Source organism: Micropterus salmoides, unplaced genomic scaffold (genome assembly GCF_014851395.1).
Source record: "Micropterus salmoides isolate LMB-PRFRI ecotype aquatic unplaced genomic scaffold, ASM1485139v1 Ms_hic_scaffold_7, whole genome shotgun sequence".
Lineage (NCBI taxonomy): Eukaryota > Metazoa > Chordata > Actinopteri > Centrarchiformes > Centrarchidae > Micropterus > Micropterus salmoides.
The window spans coordinates 13,669,648-13,691,332 of NW_024044459.1; the positions used below are offsets into that span (position 1 = coordinate 13,669,648).

Below are 21,685 nucleotides of genomic sequence, written 5' to 3' on the forward strand. Positions count from 1 at the left end.
GCCTTTCCTGGAAGTGTGTGCTCAGACTGAGGAAACCTATGTGCTTGTGAGAAGTTGAAACTGTGTGTGTGTGTGTGTGTGTGTGTACTGACTCATGCAGGAAGAAGATCCCCTGCAGGCGTTTCGCTAGACACTGATACGAACTTTGATGGCTCACCGCTAAGTGTTTAATTCAATAGACTCAAGTCAGGCAACAAGTTCATTTTGTTTTGCGCGAGTAAAATTAAGTCAAATTTTTTTTCAATGATTAAATAAAAGGATTTCAACTTATGTCGATGGTCTGCAAATTAGTTTTCACACTTTGGTGAAGGATTGTCCATATGCCTCCAGCTTGAGCTTTTGCTCCTGCATAATTTAATGTTTAGTAAGCCTGCTACAAAGGAAAGGTGCCAGAAAACTTGTGTCAAACTCTACCAGTAGTTCTGGGGACACCACCCTTGATGATCCATTGAAAGCATAAAATATGCCTTCGCATCTCTTTTTTTGTTTGTTTTTACACGTATTAGCTTAATCATCACTGAATAAGGTAACAGTTGTCAGACCATAATAAGAAACATGACTAAACCATATTAATATTTAATGAAAAGCATCTCCTTCCATTTATTTCGTCTTTCCCATCTACCCTGTGTTGGGCTCATCTCCATTTCCCATCAGAATTTAATTGATGGGTGACTGAGTAACTTTTACTGCATAACTGCATTTACCAGAAAGACTTTGGTCATTACGCCCCATTATGAAATTATCTTCATCAGATTAGCTTTAATTATCTTTATTTCTATCTCATGAATGCTCCCTTCTGTTACATACACACCTTATTCTTGACATTGAGGCCTGGTGATTGACTCGTGAGATTTATATATGCAGCTTGTATGCTGCATGGGAGAGGACTGTGCCCTTAAAACAGGCTGGACTTACTTTGTGCATTAGCAAAGAATCATTATCTGTTTTATTTTGTTAATCTATAAGATATACTATAGTTAGCCTGTACAGCCTTTCTGTATTGGTTTAAATTGATTATTCAGCCAGTGTTGTATCTCGTAATTGGCTGTTTGCTAGCAACATTTCTGTTGCTATGCCTGTAAGCTTTCTGTTCTTGCACGTCACAGATCTACTTTACAATGAGACGGCACATGGCTGCGCCCCTTTTTGGGGGATAGAAAACTGAAGATCCTACATATATCAATGCAATTTGACATGTGTTTTATATAACTATTTTGAAAACTGTGTATGGATTAATTTTTTGTTAACCAAAACAACCAGAATAATAATACTGTGTAAGAATAATTTTGCAACCTTGCCTGAACCTAAACATTTGCGATACATTAATAAATTAATGTTGATTGGTCAGCAATCATGGCCCCTCACTCTTCCTCTGTCCAACTGGATCAATGAACGAACACAGTAGCCTGATATTCCTTACTTGGACATCTATAAATATTTGACTCACTATTGTTATTGGTATTGTTAAGCCAAGTGTTGTTTGTAAGTAACTAAGCTGTTAATAGTTTGATCTTGGCTAGAATGAGATTTAGTCGGAGATGCAGTCATGCTGCTATATTGTATGACTGTACTCCAGCAGCCTCCCACTCAAGTTGGCTATCCATGAGTAGTAACTGTCACTGGCATCATTTAACTGTTTACCACAGTAACTGTAAGTGAATATTCAGGATATTCATCTTCTATAACTTAAATCACATCTGGATTTGTATGTTTATTTGTTTTACATCCTGATGATGTCACAGTATAGCCAAGAATCAATTTATGGTATTTTATTTAAATGAAACAAGAAGTGGGAGTCGGCCAGAACACAATTCAAGTTGCAAAGTTCATCTGAATAGGTGTCTGCTATAGTTCGGATTGTTCTGTCGCGGTGTAGCCAAGGGTAGACACAGGAATAAAAGGATTAGCAGACTAGAGACCAAAACAAGTAAATAACAGGCAAATAATCCAAAATCTAAGAAGTCCAGGAATACAGGTAATCCAAAGAGAAGAAGGGCAGGGACACTTGACAAACACATGGGGGGGGACAATATATACACACACAAGACGCGATAAACAAGACACGGGTTGGACTAATCAGAGTGGAGCAAACAAACACAAGGAAAACACAACACAAAGAACAAGAAAACACAGATACGGGAAATAAAGCGCACAAAGAGGAAGGGTTTAACAAAATAAAACGGGCAATAACCACACACAATCTCAAAACCCTAACAGCTACACAATAGCTTTTCAGCATTTTCCTGTTTCTCTCATTGTGTGAAAGCCTGATTCTTTCCCCAAAAAGGGGGCGCAGGCTTGGCACTTCACTCTTGTCTATTAATAGAAGCAGATTTACACTTAAAATTTTTTGAAACAACAGTTCCTTGATTCCACACAGAGGTAGACAAAAGCAGACTCTCATTAAGTTAATCTTAGCTCATAGTTAGTTGGAAATGCCGTTTTCAGCTGTGTTTGTAGTTATGTTGTAGTCATATATGTGGCTTTTTATGTTACCTATAACCCCATAAACATGACTTTAATGGAAGTAAAACTCAGTTACTACTGTTCGCAGTAAACTAGTTTGCTGGACATGTTAACTGTTTGCGGATAAGAGCAAATAAAATTTTCATCCAGTTTCATCCATCCCTGACACATTTGCTAGTGTGGCATGGTTTTGGAAAGGCCAAAAAAGAGACACTAGCCTTAAAACTCTTTAAAGGCCAAGTATTGCTCCTGGTACAGCCCCATGCACGCCACTTCAAAGTGTGGAGTCCAATCCAAAGCTTTGCTATGTCTGAAAATACTGCTTATTAACTATATAGTGCACTACATTTACTGTCTGACATTTTGAGAGTGTGTAAATCTATCCACTCTTTAGTGTCCACAAAAATCCCACAAAGGAATGGGGGGGGGGGGAGAATGTGTTCATGGCACATGCACTAATTTCTGCGAGCAATCTCACAATGCACAGCTGTCAGTGATGACGCAAAATGTTGGTGATATAACTAAATGTCTCACAATCTTAAGTTACTGTTCATTTCTCACTGCTATGATTGGACAATCACTGTTCAGGGGAGGGGTTTAGCAAAAGATCAATTGGACAATTTCTGGGCAATCATATATGACATATAATTCTCTGTCTTTATCTCTCTTTATTAATGTCTGCCTAACCTAAATATTTACTTAGTGGTAATTCAATAGCTCCATCATGCTCTCAAGTAAATTTTTTTTTTTCAGGGTCAAAAAAGACGTTTGTTCTTCCACAGTGACATTTAAAATGTACATCAGTACACATGTATAAATAAAGAAAAAGTAGACTGACATTTACGGGTTGTTTATAGAAACAGACTTTAAAACCTGCAAAAAAAAAAAAAACTTTTTTTTTTATAGGCTATGTAAATGTCAAAGCAATAGCTTCCAGTCAGTGAGCGACAAGCCAAATATTCATATTCAAATACACAACTGCTCTGCTTTTTATGTCAAGACGCCTTTAATTCTCTGCATCTGATTTTCTTTGCCTGTTTGACTGAGAGTCTCTTTACGGTACAATGGTCTTTCTTCCTGTCCACGACCTCAGTGATAACAGTGTGTCATATCTGAGCTGCTCAGTGGGGGTTTCTGCTGCTGCATCATGAACACACAGGAACTAAGCTCTTTACTCTCAGTGTGTGCAAAATCAAATTCAATCCACATCATTCCTCTCTGCTGTATACGAGGACACGAAATGACAATGAGACTCAACTGGCGTGACACTGTTGGTATTCATCTCTCCGGCGAGCACGATGATTGTGTCACTGTTGTTCAGAAGCTGCTCCACTGTGCGATTAACAATGCCATGGGGAATGATGAAAGAGCTTCCAAGATGTGGGATTGATTACACTGATCTTTGGCAATCACTTGGTGCCTTTCTCTTGCTACGCTTACAGTTGGCTTTGGGTTAAATTGCAGGCATTCATCTGTCAATAGATACAGTATTGGAAAGCCCAGTGAGCCAAGAGTTAGCTTGCCATCAACCTGCTGTTAAATGATGATTACCTTTCTCCTGGAGTGGGAAATTAAACAGAAATGGAGGTGGAAGAAGGTTCCTGTGCATAGGTCTGTGTGAGAGGGATGTAAGCACAATAACAAACTGATTTTCACTGTGAAGAAAGAGCTGAGAGTCCACACAGAAAGCTCTTTGCCTTACATTGGCTGTAAAAGTCCCGTTAAAAGTGCTTCCACATGTTAACCCATCTTAAACTTGCCAATCAATGTCTAACTGTGGCACTCAACGCTACTTCCCCACAGTGGTAGTGCCGCGTCCCTTTTCAGCTTTCCTCAGTATGGCTCCCAGTCATGAATAACAACTTATCCAGCTTGCACCAAAGGTGTCTCAGAACTCAGAACCTATTAGACAGACACTGTACAAAGGCATGAAGTAAGTAGTAGTCTCGTGTATAAATGTCTGTGCGCTCTTTCCAGCCTCTGGCCCAAGGCAAGACTTCACCCATGTCAATGCAGAATGGCAGTCCCTCGAAATGCCCCCGCTTCATGAAGATCAAGAACTGGGAGACTGGCACCATCTACAGTGACACACTCTACCACAGCACCAGCAAGGTAAAGCATATGGAAATCAGTTAAATTAATGGTTGGATAAAGCAGTCTGATGTAGCATTTACGTATGTCGCTAAGGCAGCCATCATGGCAAGCATGAGAAAGATTTTGATGTCATGATTCAAGTAATCTTATAAAAGCCTGTTTCTAAGATAGTGGTGAATCTTAATAAAGGATGTGAGGTGTTATTGTTTCTTCTCCTTTCACTAAATTGAAAAGGATTAAAACTATTGGCACAACATGGCCATATAAACAAAATGCCTTTTTTTTATGATGCAGTTGTAATGCAAAACAATACAATAGCTTTAGCTGTTTGTGTGTTGACTACTAATAGTAATTTTCATTATCATTTCATCTGCTGATTACTGTAAAACTTCAATTCATAGCCTTGTGGTTGCTTCAATCACTGAGCTCACTCTTCCTGTATTTGGGACAGGGGTCTATATGGGACAGGTCTTAAATTCTTTTGGCACAACACTTGTGCTCAGCAATGGTGGGAAATAGGTTACTAACAATTTGTTTATTTCAACCAGTGTGAATATTACTTGTATAAAAATTTGGCTATCGGATAACATATATTACAAATCATTCATTTGATCTAGCTCCAAGAGACAGTCCAACAAGGCCCACCTGAAACACACAGAGAGAGAGACCAATCAGCCATACGGGTAAATCTGAATGAATTATACTTTGGTGCTAATTGTTTCTGTATAATGAACTGAACGATTGAATTGTGGAGAATCTAACTGATCTAATGATGTGCATATTGACAAAAGTTTAAACATTTACATTTGTATGTGCGATCTACGTAGCTTAGAAGTTGCCCAACAGGGCAACCTAGTGGCCTTTCGGAGGTTTTATACATTCAAACCAGACCAGGCCATTTTTTTGAATGCGAATTGAAAGATGTTTTATCCTCCTCGTTTGAATATGATACAAGGAGGGAAATATATTACATATTTGATATTTGGCGCTGTAATGAATCAAACATGAGTGCAATCAACTACAATTAAATATTATACAATTCACAAAGAGGACTGCAGTATTGAATTGCATTAGGAAAATATTTACATTTACAAGTTTTTAGGAGGTTCATGGTAAGATTATTAATAATCCTGTATTTAAATCGGCGATGATCCGATGCACATAAAATACAGCATATTGGTTGACTGGAAAAACATTTAGCCTGCAGACTTACCAACACACATTTTGCAAGTCAAGTAGATCAGCATGGTGTGCCTTTTCTCTGCTTCTCGCTAACTATTCATACATTAGAGAGCTCTTTCCTGAATTGTTAGTGATTCAGTTCATCACTATTTAGCCTGAATAAAGCTTATGAAACAATGAATCCTTCCAAAAATACAAACAAACCAGCAGATGACCTACAGTACGGGGACGGCTCACATGGTCATACAGAGATTCACATGGTCATATGAGTCAGCATTTTCAGTAAAACTATGAAATTTGGTGGATATTCTTATCCAAAAAGTCTGATGTTAATGTGTTCATCTTTTCCAGCTCAACAAAAGTGATGCAGCCATCCTCTTAGCAGCAGCTACTTTCACAACCATTACAGAGGAATACTTTCCCGCATTATGCATGGTAGACAAAGTCTATAGCCATGCTCTGAGGCTGTACTTAGGCAAAGTGGTACTTTGAACTGCATGCTAACATTGGCATGCTAAGTTGCTCACAATGATGACATTAACATGTTTATGCTTAGCAGGTACAATGTTTTCAGCATTTACCATCTTAGTTGAATGTGTTAGTATGCCAACATTGGCTAATTAGCACTAAATTGAGAGTACAGCCAGGGGCAATAGGAATGTCATTAGTTATGCAGGTATTTGGTTATAAACCAATGTATTGGGCAAATAATCATTTTGAGCTGATGAAAAGGGAAAAACATCCAGTATGCGGCAGTCCTGTGGGCGAAAATGCCTTGTTGATGCTAGAGGTCAGAGGAGAATGGGCCGACTGATTCAAGCTGATAGAAGAGCAACTTTGACTGAAATAACCACTCGTTACAACCGAGGTATGCAGCAAAGCATTTGTGAAGCCACAACACGCACGACCTTGAGGCGGATGGGCTACAACAGCAGAAGACCCCACCGGGTACCACTCATCTCCACTACAAATAGGAAAAAGAGGCTACAATTTGCAAGAGCTCACCAAAATTGGACAGTTGAAGACTGGAAAAATGTTGCCTGGTCTGAGTCTCGGTTTCTGTTGAGACATTCAGATGGTAGAGTCAGAATTTGGCGTAAACAGAATGAGAACATGGATCCATCATGCCTTGTTACCACTGTGCAGGCTGGTGGTGGTGGTGTAATGGTGTGGGGGATGTTTTCTTGGCACACTTAATGCCAATTGGGCATGGTTTAAATGCCACGGCCTACCTGAGCATTGTTTCTGACCATGTCCATCCCTTTACGGCCACCATGTACCCATCCTCTGATGGCTATTTCCAGCAGGATAATGCACCATGTCACAAAGCTCGAATCATTTCAAATTGGTTTCTTGAACATGACAATGGGTTCACTGTACTAAAATGGCCCCCACAGTCACCAGATCTCAACCCAATAGAGCATCTTTGGGATGTGGTGGAACGGGAGCTTCGTGCCCTGGATGTGCATCCCACAAATCTCCATCAACTGCAAGATGCTATCCTATCAATATGGGCCAACATTTCTAAAGAATGCTTTCAGCACCTTGTTGAATCAATGCCACGTAGTTCTGAAGGCGAAAGGGGGGTCAAACACAGTATTAGTGTGGTGTTCCTAATAATCCTTTAGGTGAGTGTATATATTCTGTAGTTTATGTATTCTGAGGAAAAATGAATATCTGTACCACATTCAAGTCATTTCACAAACAAATGTCACACAAGTCCACAAAGGGCATCATGGGTCCATTCCCTAAAGAATGACGCACATAAGGTTTTTCTGCTCGCACTCCTCTACCAACAAGACAACATTGTTGTTTCAAAAGTTTCCTAATCTTACATCGCAGAGGTTCAGGTACAAAAACTAAACACTTGAATGTAAATACATGTCGATTTGGGGCACAAAACAATGCGTGTTTTGGGCAAAGAGGATTATCCATTAACACACCTTTTTTTGGGGGGGGGGGGGGGGGGTAGTCTCCACCCCCATGATGGCTTCAGAAAGCTAAATAAGGTCATTTTCAAACACAGTTTGAGGGTAAAATTACAAAGCGTGAGCTATATCCAAATTGGTAAGAAAAGGGATTTCTGTTATGCATTTTCATCCCCGTTAATCTATCAGCTGCTCTGTTCATCTATTTTCTCCATTTTCTCATGCAGTTTCTTCCTCCTAGTTAGTAAGCCAGCACAAGGCAGCAAGCACAAGGTGAACCCCGCTGTTTAAGCATTCACCCCCAAAACGCTGCAGCCATTCGCAAACTGCAAACAGCAGCCTAATTACTTCTGTGACTTATTGGACAGGCTGTGCATTGCAATGAATGGCCTGTAGTAGCATCTTCAGATTTATTATATATCACAGACGCTGCTGTATTCAAGGATGATCCATCTTTTTCGAAAAGGACAGCTGGCTGGCATGAATGCCCAGAGCGGTATGATGAGCGGACGTGCTGGAGCACAAGTGATTCCTTTGTTTTATTTTTAACACTCCCTGCTCTATTCATCCATTTCCCCCTTTTACTCAGTTACCTCTTACAGTTAATGTTTTTCTGTCTCTGCGGTCTCTCGTTGTCAGTTATCTTTTTTTAGCCTCCTTTCTTTGAAATTATTCCTTTTATTTTCATCTTTGTTTTCTTTCACTTTTTCAGATTATCACTCAATTTCCTTTTCCATTTTCCTTAGTTTTGACTGGCTGCAAGGGTGTGTTTGTTGTCTTGTTCAACAGAGAGTGAGGGTTGGATTTGTTGGAAGGGACACGCACAGAAGTTTATTTTGGACAGACTGCCGGTCCACGTCATTAGTGTTTGGACAGTGCAAGTGTGTGGTTCAGTGTAACAAGCCAATCTTAGCAGCTCTGGGGTCATTGTCAAATTTCCTCTTTGACTGCACGCCTGCGTTATCGTTTCGGTCATCCGCTCTTGCTCACCCATTCAATCTCTCTCCAAGCTGGTGAAGGAATTTAGGCAAAAAGTGACAGCTGACTTCAGCTCTAATCATATTAAACTGACCGCACAAGGTTACTCTCAGCTATGAGCAAATTTTCTGTCTGGTTTCTTATATTCTGTCTCCTCTTAATGGAAGGATACTCACTGACCTTATTTATTTAATATCATGCATGCCAGCCATGTGTGAACAATTTCCATACTGAAAATTTTAACCATGTGGAATATATAATGATATAACTGGAACTTTGAGTTAACTTGAAAACCTTTCAGTGCCGATGGAAGTGATCTACCAATGGCCTTTTCGCCTTGCATATTGAAATATATCTTTATTTCATTTTGACACACCTTTGTCTTTTATCCTGGTAAAAGTAGTGAGAGAGATATTTACCTATGGGGAAAATCTCCATCAGGGGTTAAGAGAAGCTCTTAATTTAATGTTAATAGGGTTCTTTGGTAAGAAAGGATAAGGTGAATCTATTTTATATGGAGTTGGCACCCTGAGAGTGTCACCTTCTTTCAGCGGGCAAAATAATTGTACTGATTATTATTGACTCAACAAGTTTAGTTAAAAGGGGAACAATAAAAGTTTAAGACAATTAGATAGAGAATGGTTTTCTTCTGAATTATTCCAAGCAACAATCAAGCATTTCCCAGGCCTGTTTCAAATCAAGCAGAATCAAGGCTTAGCCAGTTACTTTAAAATGAATAGAGAAGGTAATGTGATAGCTCTGCCTTTTGTTAATTAAGAGAACCATGCTTTTCATGCATTGCATTCAATCACAACAAAGAGATGGATGCAGAAACTGACTTGTGAGTGAATAGAGCGCTGAAGTCCGTTGAAATATGTTGAATTCTTTGTCCAATTGAAGAATTACAGTCCAACATGGTATCTTATTTTATTTGCAGATATTTTACCAGATAATTGTACAGTCATTTTGGCACTGAAGGGGGAAAAAAAAACGGAAGAAAGCAGAATTCAACCCCTCATCTGTTGGGTTATGTATCTTTCAGAGGCCAGTCTGCTCTGAAAATGTGTGCATCGGCTCTGTGATGATGCCCAACCACTATGTCCGCAAGCCAGAAGAGGCGAGAAACAAAGAGTTGCTTCTTCCACTGGCCACAGACTTCATAGACCAGTACTACACCTCCATCAAAAGGTAAACGCAGCCGAACAATTACACAAAGAATCCACCCATGCCTGTGTAACAGGCAATGCAGGTGTGTCTGTCCTGTTAATGCCCCCTGTTAAAATGTGTATCTTTATTTGTGTCACAAATGGGATTTGTTAATAGAACTACAAGGGATCCTTACGAAACAGCACAATTTTCGTACAATACCTCTTGATGTTCTCTCATTCTATTGTGCCTGTGGACCTGTTCTGCCTACAGGAATGGCTCCAAGGCCCATGTGGACAGGCTGGAGGAGGTGACCAAGGAGATTGAAGCTTCAGGAACTTACCAGCTGAAAGACAATGAACTGATTTATGGAGCCAAGCACGCCTGGAGGAATGCTGCCCGGTGTGTAGGGAGGATCCAGTGGTCCAAACTACAGGTAATATACAGTATGCCTAAAATCACAGTATGGGACTAGTAATGCTTTATACTCTTTACAATCTTTTTTTACATTTTGATAAATAATGTGGAGTAAAGTTTTCAAGATTCTATACATAATATCCAAGAGACATAGTATATCACTTTTGGTTCAGTCACTTGTTTAGCTTTACATACTATATTTATTTTATTTGTATATTTAACACTTCAAGTGCATAAATCTGGCTATGAGTTTTCATTTTCACATTTGCCTTCTAGGTTTTTGACGCTAGAGACTGCACAACAGCTCATGGAATGTACAACTACATCTGTAACCACATCAAGTATGCCACCAACAAAGGCAATCTGAGGTCAAAACAACACACACACACACACACACACTGCTCAGCTATTTACCCAAGTCTTGTTTCTTTACAACTATTGTTTCCTTTTGTTCAGCTCTGCTCGTGTTATTCTGACTACACTTTTTCCTGTCCCCATCTGTTGCTCATGTATGTCATCACCACTCTCCATCTCTGATTACCCTGACTTGACCCACTGTCCCATCTGTCAGTGTGCGCTCCGTCTCTTAACACTGTCTCGGACACTATCTGCCGCCTGTCTATCTGTCAGTGTCTCGGCACTGATCATTGCCCTGTCGGTGAGGCGACAAGCAGTGCTAACAAGCAGTCATTTGTCAGACCTGCACAGCGCTCGCTCGCTCACTTTCTGCCAAGTCCTAATCACATGTGACACCTCATATTTGCTTCTTGGATGATGGATAGTTTCTGACTCATTACTACGCTTAGCCTGGCCTTCGGAAGGACAGCTCGGATACACATGTTTATAAGAGCCAGCACAACATCCAGGCTCCAACTCGCTCAGCCTGGATCACTTCAACATAAATAAACACACACAAATAGACACATAGTGCTGTTGCAATAGTTTTGGAACAGTTTTGCTTATCCAAAGTCACCTGTCAATATTGCAAAAACAGAGATGATTGTGACTGTTCCCAAAATATAAATGCACTTTAAGGAAAGGTCCTAAAGTGATGGAAGAAACAAGACTTCCGGCAGTTTTTTTTAAAGTGGTGGATTTCATGGGGAAATTAGGTTATATCAACACTGCAGTAAACTTTTGTTAAAACTAAGATTATTGTGTAAAAATCTAACTAGTCAAAGGGAGTTTTTACAACCTGGAAACCATATTTAAAATGGCTTATAACTGATTTTATAACTGATTTATAATATCAATATCAGACTACACAATACTTCTACAACAAACCCCTTTTGGAAATCAAATAACCCAACCACCAGTTATTACGTTATACCCTGCCCATACTAGTTTCCGAAGCCAAGCTGAGAGACTGTTTCCTGCAGATGTAGACTGCTAGCACAACTGGCCCAGATTCACACCAGCTGCTCTCCCTCGTGAGCGACTTACAACCGGCTTAGCAGTATTAACACTTTTACCCGGTCATGGTATTAAAACACCACTGGGATGTAGAACAGACCAAAGGTAGCTAAGCTTAGGCCCTGCTAGGAGTCCTTTAATATAACATAGTTGAACATGCCTTTGGGCAGATTACATGCACAATGCCAACCATCTGTTTGCAATCTTGTCAATGTGCATAAATATTCATATACACTATCTAATGCTTGTATGTACAGAGATCAGTACGCTGTTGATCTAAGATATTTATAAAAATAAAAATCCTTTTTTTTTTTTTTTTTCAGGTCAGCCATCACTATATTTCCACAGAGAGTAGCTAGCAACCGTGACTTCCGAGTGTGGAACACTCAGCTGATTCGTTATGCAGGCTACAAACAACCTGATGGACGTATCATTGGAGATCCTGCCAATGTTGAATTTACTGAGGTACACAAAGAGCTGTATTTTTGAATCAGTGAGGTAAAGCTGCAAAAAAAGCTCACATGTTGCCGTTGGTCACTAGATCTGCTTGCAGCTGGGATGGAAACCTCCTAAGGGTCGTTTTGATGTCCTGCCCCTCCTGCTACAAGCCAATGGAAATGACCCTGAGCTGTTTGAGATCCCGGAGGACCTCGTCCTGGAGGTGCCGATCACACACCCAAAGTGAGTTATGCCTTTTCTCTAAGCATGCACAAAATATACAGAATGTAGCAACACAATAACAGAGGGGGTTGCGCAAAAAGACATCCACCTACTCACACATCTCAACAACACCTCTTAAACAATGGGGTACTTTTATGCCAAGATGTCTGATTGGGTTATCGTCACAATCCAACTGTGCTGACTATTCCCAGAAAGCACAGCTAGCCATGCTTTATCTGTTTATATTCTAGCTTTTGTGGTAACCATGGGGCTTGTTAGTGAGGTTTCAAGCTTCCTCCTGCTTTTTATTCTTGTGTGTTTATTTTACTTGTAAGGAAACTTTTCTTACATTGGTAGCTACTCTACAAAAGCCATAATGCCCTTGAGATCTTAAGTATTAAGCTTCTGTATCGAATACCCATAATCACAGTAATAAATTGGGTATTACTGTTACACTGGTTTTCACACATGCAGGCACAGATGCACACAGAGCTACCACTACATCGCTACACGCTACAGAGAGCATTTCAGAATCCCTTGACACACTGATCTCTCTGCCAGACTCCCCCCAAATTGGCATCTCTTGCTCCATACCCTGCATCAACTGGCCATCAGCTCTGGCAGCAGCTTGGCTCAGGCTGCGACCACCAACAGATTCTCATCATTACACGAGATTAGACCCAGCTCTGCAAATAATATACTGAAAGCAATGCTATCAGTCCCCCTAGAGGGTGCAAGGAATGAGTGGTGGGAGGTAGATTGAGGTCTTGCCTTCTCTGTCCAGCACTGAAAAGCTGTCAAAAGTGGTTTCGTTGTGTTAATGCTGCTTTTGGCTGGACTCCTTTTTTATGATATGTGTCTGAGGGTAAATACTGTATCCATGCTCAAACAGAGAGTCACAAATTATTATAGTGTGTGTGTGACTGTGCAAATTGAGTTAGCTGAAATAGCTGCTCCCACCCGCAATTCCCCTGTTTGGTCTACCCAGGTACGAGTGGTTCAAGGACCTGGAACTAAAGTGGTACGGCCTCCCGGCGGTCTCCAACATGATGCTAGAGATCGGTGGCCTGGAGTTCACTGGCTGCCCCTTCAGCGGCTGGTACATGGGCACAGAGATTGGCGTGAGGGACTTCTGCGACACCTCACGCTACAACATTCTGGAGGTAGTGTGTTGTGCCAAAATACAAGTCCATTGGAAATGGGTGAAGAATCAGAGGCACGGATTGACAGAAGCCTTGTGCGGAGAGAAGCATGTGTTGTCACCAAATAACCCAATCAAAATGCCATTCTTCTTCTAATTGTGCACACCGAGGAGAAAGCTGATTAACAGCACTTGACAAGAAATAAAGCCTCCTTGTACTTTGTCACAAACTCTCTTAGTATAAATTATACAGTGTTCATTTTTAATATTATGCCAAAATATGTATTTACTTATCTATGTATCTATTTTATTTGTATGCGGAGAGGCAAATGGAATCATAAGCTATTCCGTAGCATTTCGCACCAAAATTTCCAAAGATTTTAGTGGAAATTAAATTCTCTTTGATACAGCGTATAATTAGGACAATCTACTATCTTTGCATTTGTTTAGTCACAAGTCAAGACAGGAAAAAAGCATTTCAGCAACTGTACCAATCAGCACTGTGACTTTCACATTAGAAATGTTCTTTCTACATTATGTAGGAGGTTGCTAACAAGATGGACTTAGACACCAGGAAGACTTCCTCCCTTTGGAAAGACAAGGCACTGGTGGAGATCAACATTGCTGTTCTCTACAGCTTCCAGGTAGGTACATCTTAATACATTGTTCATTTAAATGAATACGGTATCAGAAACAGAAGTGACTGAATGTCAAATGTGTTGCATCCACTGTTAGATGTAAACCAACCAAGACATTCGCAAACAAATTAAAAAATTTTAAAAAGTATCACTAACTGTAATTGAAAAATATATCATTTGGTTCTGAAATGACTCTCTCAACTTTGATCGAGAAAGCTACATTTTGCAACTTCAATGCTGTAAGTACTGTGATTTAGTGAAGTAGCAGAGAAAATACATAAATTAGTTAATTGTTTGTGTCCCCTATTTTTAGTCATGCAAAGTGACCATAGTAGACCATCACTCAGCCACAGAGTCCTTCATGAAGCACATGGAGAATGAGTATCGGGTGCGAGGTGGCTGTCCTGGAGACTGGGTGTGGATTGTGCCTCCCATGTCGGGAAGTATCACACCGGTTTTCCACCAAGAAATGCTCAACTACCGCCTCACTCCTTCCTTTGAGTACCAGGTGAGGGGGAGGTATACAAAAAAATCTATTCTGAAAATCTAAATCATCAAGTGCTTATAGTTCCTTTATAGCTTAAGCTTTTCCCACAGGCTGAAACCACCAAAAAAACAGGCTAACATAATAATATCTGCACTGACATTAGCTTCAACAGACTGTAATGCAATTTATGCGATGTTGTGTTTTTGGCAGAGGGCACCAACACAATTATAGACATGCGCCCATGTTTACAAACTGCTTGGCTGCCAAACTATATTAAGGAAGGTATTAATGTAAATTAAAGTTAGAAATCAATACCTGGAATACAAGTAGACCAGGCACATTAAAGGATAGCATATATAGTTAAATGAATAGTGAATTGCAGCTCTTTATACCGAGTCACTCCTGGAATACACTGGATATCCCAGGTGATATATCAGTATCTTTGAATGGATTTTAACTTTAGACAGCCTCTGAACTCTATTATTTTTTCCTATGTACTAAAGGCTGATGCCTGGAATACCCATGTGTGGAAAGGAGTCAATGGGACGCCCACAAAGAAAAGAGCCATCGGATTCAAGAAGCTTGCCAAGTGAGTGTGCAGTCACACGGAAAGAAGAAAGAAGTAAACCATGCTAGGTTTTGCTAATTAGGGATTAATTTGATTTCTTCTTTATTTATAGAGTCAAGGCTAAATTGCTCAAATGTCAAAGATAATATACTGTAGGATGTGTGTATGATAATCTAAGGCCAAACAAGTAAACTTTCCTGACAAAAGTTAGACACATGGGAAGAAAGCTGGTGTACTCAGCAGTGAAATTCATCCAATCAACCCCTCAGGGAGTAATCAAAGCTTTGTCAGTGTGTTGTTTATGTATGCATGCACTCGTGCATGCGTATGTTCTGCTATTAATATAATTGCCTCGAGGATATGACAAGCTAGGTAATCATGATTGTCACCTATCCGCTACCTTGACACAATGCCTGCTGAAGTGAGCCACACTACCCTCAATATCGACACGAGGGAGTCGACTGGTCTTGGCAGAGAATCATAGATTGCAAACTGTGACCTTTTTAGATCACTAGCCCTTAGATGAAGGGGTGGTGACGGAGCAGTGGATAAGACACATGCCTTTGGTATGAGAGACCCGGGTTCGAATCCACTGTGAGACACCGATGTGTCCCTGAGCAAGACCCTTAACCCCTAGTTGCTCCAGAGGTGTGCGACCTCTGACATATAAAGCAATTGTATGTTGCTTTGGATAAAAGCATCAGCTAAATGAATGAATGTAATGATACGATTCCTTGTCCTGTATTTTTCTGTGCGTCTCACTCTTACGGTCTCTCTCTCTCTCTCTCTCTGCCTCTGCAGGGCAGTCAAGTTTTCGGCTAAGCTCATGGGCCAGGCCATGGCCAAGAGGGTGAAAGCAACAATCCTGTTTGCCACAGAGACGGGCAAATCGCAAGAGTATGCCAAAACTCTCTGTGAAATCTTCAAGCACGCATTTGACGCAAAGGTACGCTTGCTCCCACATTGCATCATCTTATCTGAAAGTTGAACACGAGCTTATGTATCAAAATATGGACGTCGAATTGGAAAAAGGAGGAATTCAGAGACATCACTCCATCCAATATCCCTCCAGAACCCCGCCCCCCGCTCTCTGACTGACGAAGCCAAGCTGATGCCAGTTGTGTACAGTCAACAAGAGTGTAGAAGAAGAAAATTTGTCTTTTGTCACATTTCCTCCTTCTCTTATGAAGCAAAGTGCCGCAGGTCAGAGGAAAGATTTAACCACTGAAGCGTTGAGCAGTGCAGTAGTTTAACACAAGATCCTGAAGTGCCTCTGGCTGTGCAAATCTGGTTAGAAAAAACTAAACACGCTGCTCTCAATCATGCACTGCGTGCTTTTGCTCCAGGTCATGTCTTATTTTCCCTTCCCGTTTTCCCAGTGGGATCAATCATACAGGAAGAGATTTGTGCTTGCAAGTGTGTGGATATGTGTTCCGCTGAAGTGGGTGTTGGTGGATCGCAGGGCAGATGCAAACACCCGGGGCAAATCGTCATTGATGTGGGGCTAACGCCTGTTTTCGCCTCACGCCTTTGGTTGTGTGTGTGTGTGTGTGCATGTGTAATGCAAGTGTGTTCCGTGGCAGACAAACACCATCATGATGAGTGGTGTGCATCATGGATGCTCGTTGTGTGGCGGCAGCAGCATATTATCATCTCGTTAGAGGCGAGGACAGAGTGGTCATTACAACCTCCTCCTCAGCCAACGGCTGTGTGTTCAGTCTTAATTTACATGCTCAAGTTATCCTTCATGTGGAGCGTGTGTAAAGGAGACTAGAGTGAGACAAAGACTGCACCATGGAAGTGGTGGTTCAGAGTCATCATTATGACGCTCTTCTTCTGTGATATCTGCAGGTCATGTCAATGGATGAGTATGATGTGGTGGATCTGGAGCATGAGACGCTGGTGTTAGTGGTGACCAGCACGTTTGGCAATGGTGATCCACCTGAAAATGGAGAGGTATGTATGTTTATATATCAACAGTTAATTAAGCACAGGACATGTGCACAGGTTACTAATAGCCTTTCTTTGGTTACTGTAGAAATTTGGAGCTGCCTTAATGGAGATGCGCCACCCAACATCAAATACTGAAGATAGAAAGTGAGTTTTGTCCCCGACTTGCCCGTGTTTGTATTCGTACATGTCAGTTTCCATCTTTTGTGTCCCTTGAGTTATACATCCATGTGCCTCATCTCTCTGCTTTTGTCTCCTGTCCAGGAGTTACAAGGTCCGTTTCAACAGCGTGTCTTCCTACTCTGATACCCGCAAGTCCTCCAGTGATGAGCCAGAAGCCAAGATTAACTTTGAGAGTACCGGACCTCTCGCCAACGTCAGGTAAAAAACCTCAATCCATTTTATTTATTTAGCACATTTTAAAAAACAAAGGTTTACAAAGTGCTGGACAAGAAATAAAACATAAAAACACAGAACACATAAAACAACATAAGACCACACAGTTCTCATGCTGGGTTAAAAGCCAGGGAATACAAGTGAGTTAAGACGGGATTTAAAATATTCGAGGGTTGAGGCCAATTTGACCTGTGGAGATAGCGCATTCCATAGTTTAAGGGCTGCTGCTGAAAAATCTCGGTCGCCCCTGGTATTTAACCCCTCATCACTTTACTTTTGTGGGATTTCTTTGTTTGGATTTATTTGGGACAATAACTATATCCTCTGCTTTTACAGCCTGTTGTATTTTAGTATGCAATTGGGTCCTGAAATCTGTTCCTGCCTTAGTACACGGCACCAGTTCTGACAGAAGTGCCCCATTTCATGTTCACATCTATCTAAAACAAAGCATGATAAGTATTCAGAAATACGTCAGCTGTTTCGTGTGTTTTGAGACAGGACTTCTCTAATGTGAGCTCTCTGGTGGTGGTTTGCGATTGTCTTGGTTGGTGTTATGCTGTTTTAACACTACCTACCTCTCTATTCAGGTTCTCAGTGTTTGGCCTTGGCTCCAGGGCCTACCCACACTTCTGCGCCTTTGCCCACGCTGTGGACACACTGTTTGAAGAGCTGGGAGGGGAGCGCATCCTACGCATGGGAGAAGGAGATGAGCTGTGTGGCCAGGAGGAGTCATTCAGAACCTGGGCCAAGAAGGTTTTTAAGGTTGGTTTCTTGGGCTAAGACCCTCTGGGCTTGGTTTAACTTTGTCAATCATAATGGTCTGGTGTGCTTGAAATGGGCACACAGTTTTTGTCTTTAATTGATGATTGGCATGTTGGTTACTTCTCAAGACTTGGTTTTGATGTTAATATGGTCCACTGTTTTCTGTGCAACCACAACAGTCAAGGTAATAGTTTTGGCCATACGAGACCTTGAGCTGGTGGAGGCCTACTGGCGGATCGATTATTTTCCAAATCCTTTGTCATTCCTGTGTAGGTGTGAAAGGGAGCTTTGAATAATGGTCTTATTTACTGTGACTGTGTTGTTACATATCAAGGCTGCTTGTGACGTGTTCTGTGTCGGCGATGATGTGAACATCGAAAAGGCCAACGACTCCTTGATCAGCAATGTCCGCAGCTGGAAGAAGAGCAAGTTCCGTTTGACGTACACAGCCGAGGCCCCAGTCCTCACAGAAGGTAAAGAATAATCCTATTGGAAGTGAGTAATGAACTGTTGGCATCTTGATATTAATGGGGAAATAAGCGCTAATAAACACAAAATGACTGTAATATATCTGTGCAGGAATGGTAATATTATTGATCAAGACCAGTGACTCATCCGTTAAATCACCTGGAGATTTGTGACTCTGTTTTTGGAATGAAAAATGATAATGCAATAAGATTTCAAGCCCTTTCTTCCTTAGATATAGAGGTCTCGAGTTCTAGTGTCTAAATGTTGGATCAGGTCTGAAATAGACCAGTGGTCTGTATCCTAATTTTCATGCATTCATTTAGTAAATTATAGCATTTTAAATGAGAAATATTGTGAACAAGGGTTAAGGCTAGACAGCATCCAATAATTGTAAATGACTATCAAGATAGTAAACTGCATCCTCCAAAATGATCGTTGTGGTGCTGTTGAACTGTATTGCATTATACATAGAGGCATTTCTGTTATTTACCCCACCCTCATTGCTATATGTGGGATGGACAAAACAGTAGAAATTTCTTACAGGTGCATAAGCATTGGTATTTCCCATAATGATGAACTTGAAAAGCAAATCGGATTTATAGATAAAGATTTTATCTAAGTCTCTAAATAAAGTACATGTATGTGATATAGTTTAATTTATGTCTGCCAACAGCATTATACAGCATTCACAAGAAGAAGGTTTATGGAGCAAAGATGCTGGAATCTCAAAACCTACAAACTTCCAAATCCAAGTAAGTATGGAGTGACACATGAAACACTTTTACAGGAAAGAAATAAGTCACATATTTGTCTTTTATTTTGTCTGAACAGACTGAAAATGGTGAAGTGTTGTTCCCCAAATCTCTGATCTCTTTTACAGTCGCTCCACCATATTTGTGCGGCTCCACACAAACAACCACGACAGACTGAGCTACCAGCCCGGTGACCATTTGGGCATCTTCCCTGGCAACCACGAGGACCTGGTGACGGCTCTCATAGATAAACTGGAGGATGCTGCACCTGTCAATCAAATTGTCAAAGTGGAGTTCCTGGAGGAGAGGAACACTGCCCTCGGTGGGTGATGCTATTAGCAACGCCACGCTACTTTACGAATACAGTAGGCGTGCAATCAGGAGGGTTGCAATTTGATATCTGGGCAGAATGTCAAAATCAAAACATGAATAAGAAACATTCTCTCCTGCCAACAGACAACATGAAGTCACACTTTAGCAAGGTATATATGCCAAGAAATCATTCAGTGAAGCTGCATATTGGCAAACAGTTGTGGTTACACTGGGTGACTTGAGTGTGAATTTCATTGTGACTGTGAAGCAAGGTGTTTCTTAAACACAGTATGTGTACTTCATCAAACTTTACCTTGACAGATAAATCCATTCTTGGTAAATGGCTTAATAAACTTCCTACTTTCATACTATGCTAGGTCCTCAGCATGGATAATTTGAGTCTTTTGACAGCATAACTGCTCCATAATAGTTTTTTGGGCAAATTGTGTAAAAGCATTTAGTAACCATTTTACACATAAATAACCAAGTAAGTTTAAAGATGTCCAAATATGTTTCGAAAATCCATATCATTAGATAACAATGTGTAATATGAGGATTTGTAGTTGTTGACAAATGCATTATTAATAAATAACTTCAAAATATCTGCTTAAAACTGTTATACTATGTTACAGTGTCATCTCAATCATTTGTTAAGTGGGCATATACTTTTTAAAATATAATTTTGGCTAGTGCAGCACCTCTTTGTGATTCAGGGGCCTGCTCCACAAAAGCAATCCATGAGCAGGGCTCTTGTAAGCTCCAGGGGTGGCAAGTATAGAGTTTTGATTAGTTTACTGTCAATAAAACAGGAAATTATCTCACGTTGCAAATCTGGTGAAACTGTCTTTTAGCTAATATGACAGGTGGAGTTTAAACATTAAAAAAATGTTTTGGGCTACTACGGGGCAGCGGGCCAGAGTGTAACTGTTAACACAAGACTGACATATTATCACCTTTTTATAAAGGTGTTGTGGAGAACAAGCTAGGAAACAACGTCCTATTTACACATTCAACAGACACAGAGCAACATTCGCTTTCATTTGGAGTTGTGTTTCTGGCCACTTGACAGATGCAAGTCCAATACCTAGTGTCCTCTTAGCTCTGTTTTGGTCTCAACCAACTCCTGACAAACAGGATCATTTGGTGCTTGGCAGGTTGGCAGTGGGTTTATCAATGCTTTTTCAGTAGAAATGGCTGCCTGCTGCAACTGCAGCGGAGGTTTATAAGAGTTTGCAGGCCAGAAAAACTAAACAAAGAGCTATAAGAAACCAAAACACTCCTTAGAGCTGTGGGGAACTGTAGAGAGTGGAGATAATTATCTATCGTTTTATTTCCATGAGCATTCCCTTTCATGTTACACAAAGTAATTTGATCCGCTGTTTATATAAAATATGAATTAATTTACCTTTAACCTTCTTCTCTTCTGCAGGGGTAATCAGTAACTGGACAAATGATCCTCGTATCCCTCCGTGCACAATCTTCCAGGCCTTCCAGTACTTCCTGGACATCACCACCCCACCGAGCCCAGTGCTGCTACAGCAGTTTGCTGCTCTGGCAACCGATGAGAAACAGAAAAAGAAACTAGAGATCCTCAGTAAGGTAAATTCACTTAGTGTTCTGCGTTACCATTAACACTGACCTTTAGAATTATTGAGCTGCTGCTGCGCAGAGAGCTTAGCTTAGTTCGTGACAAACTCATGAGGGATTTGAGATGTATGTGCGTAGGCTATATCCCAAAATATACTCTCTCCTTCCTGTTCACAGCCAAATGTATGCAGGCATTTTTTTTTCACTTTTTATTAGAACACATTTCATAGCACAGTTACAGAAAAAGTCACCATGTGTTTAAGGCACAACAATAATCAACACATTCATCATGTTTGCTATCAAAATATGGGATATAGTTTTCTGTGTCTGAAAGCCAATT

The 21,685-nt window shown here is 40.7% G+C and overlaps 1 protein-coding gene across 2 annotated transcripts in view; it reads left to right on the forward strand.

Moving 5' to 3' along the window:
- The window catches only part of nos1 (nitric oxide synthase 1 (neuronal)), a 36,779-nt gene that overhangs the window by 7,010 nt on the left and 8,084 nt on the right, over positions 1 to 21,685 (forward strand). Inside the window, exons 4-23 of one of the 2 annotated variants that reach the window (XM_038704330.1) lie at positions 4,444 to 4,578; positions 5,178 to 5,243; positions 9,691 to 9,836; positions 10,068 to 10,230; positions 10,488 to 10,579; positions 11,948 to 12,089; positions 12,166 to 12,305; positions 13,273 to 13,447; positions 13,968 to 14,069; positions 14,377 to 14,571; positions 15,054 to 15,139; positions 15,920 to 16,064; positions 16,970 to 17,074; positions 17,157 to 17,215; positions 17,333 to 17,449; positions 18,052 to 18,226; positions 18,561 to 18,699; positions 19,368 to 19,446; positions 19,575 to 19,768; positions 21,188 to 21,357. In XM_038704330.1, the coding sequence (XP_038560258.1) occupies positions 4,444 to 4,578; positions 5,178 to 5,243; positions 9,691 to 9,836; positions 10,068 to 10,230; positions 10,488 to 10,579; positions 11,948 to 12,089; positions 12,166 to 12,305; positions 13,273 to 13,447; positions 13,968 to 14,069; positions 14,377 to 14,571; positions 15,054 to 15,139; positions 15,920 to 16,064; positions 16,970 to 17,074; positions 17,157 to 17,215; positions 17,333 to 17,449; positions 18,052 to 18,226; positions 18,561 to 18,699; positions 19,368 to 19,446; positions 19,575 to 19,768; positions 21,188 to 21,357 (2,625 nt within the window). The remainder of the gene's footprint in view (positions 1 to 4,443; positions 4,579 to 5,177; positions 5,244 to 9,690; positions 9,837 to 10,067; positions 10,231 to 10,487; positions 10,580 to 11,947; positions 12,090 to 12,165; positions 12,306 to 13,272; positions 13,448 to 13,967; positions 14,070 to 14,376; positions 14,572 to 15,053; positions 15,140 to 15,919; positions 16,065 to 16,969; positions 17,075 to 17,156; positions 17,216 to 17,332; positions 17,450 to 18,051; positions 18,227 to 18,560; positions 18,700 to 19,367; positions 19,447 to 19,574; positions 19,769 to 21,187; positions 21,358 to 21,685) is intronic. The other variant, XM_038704331.1, reaches the window with a different exon arrangement.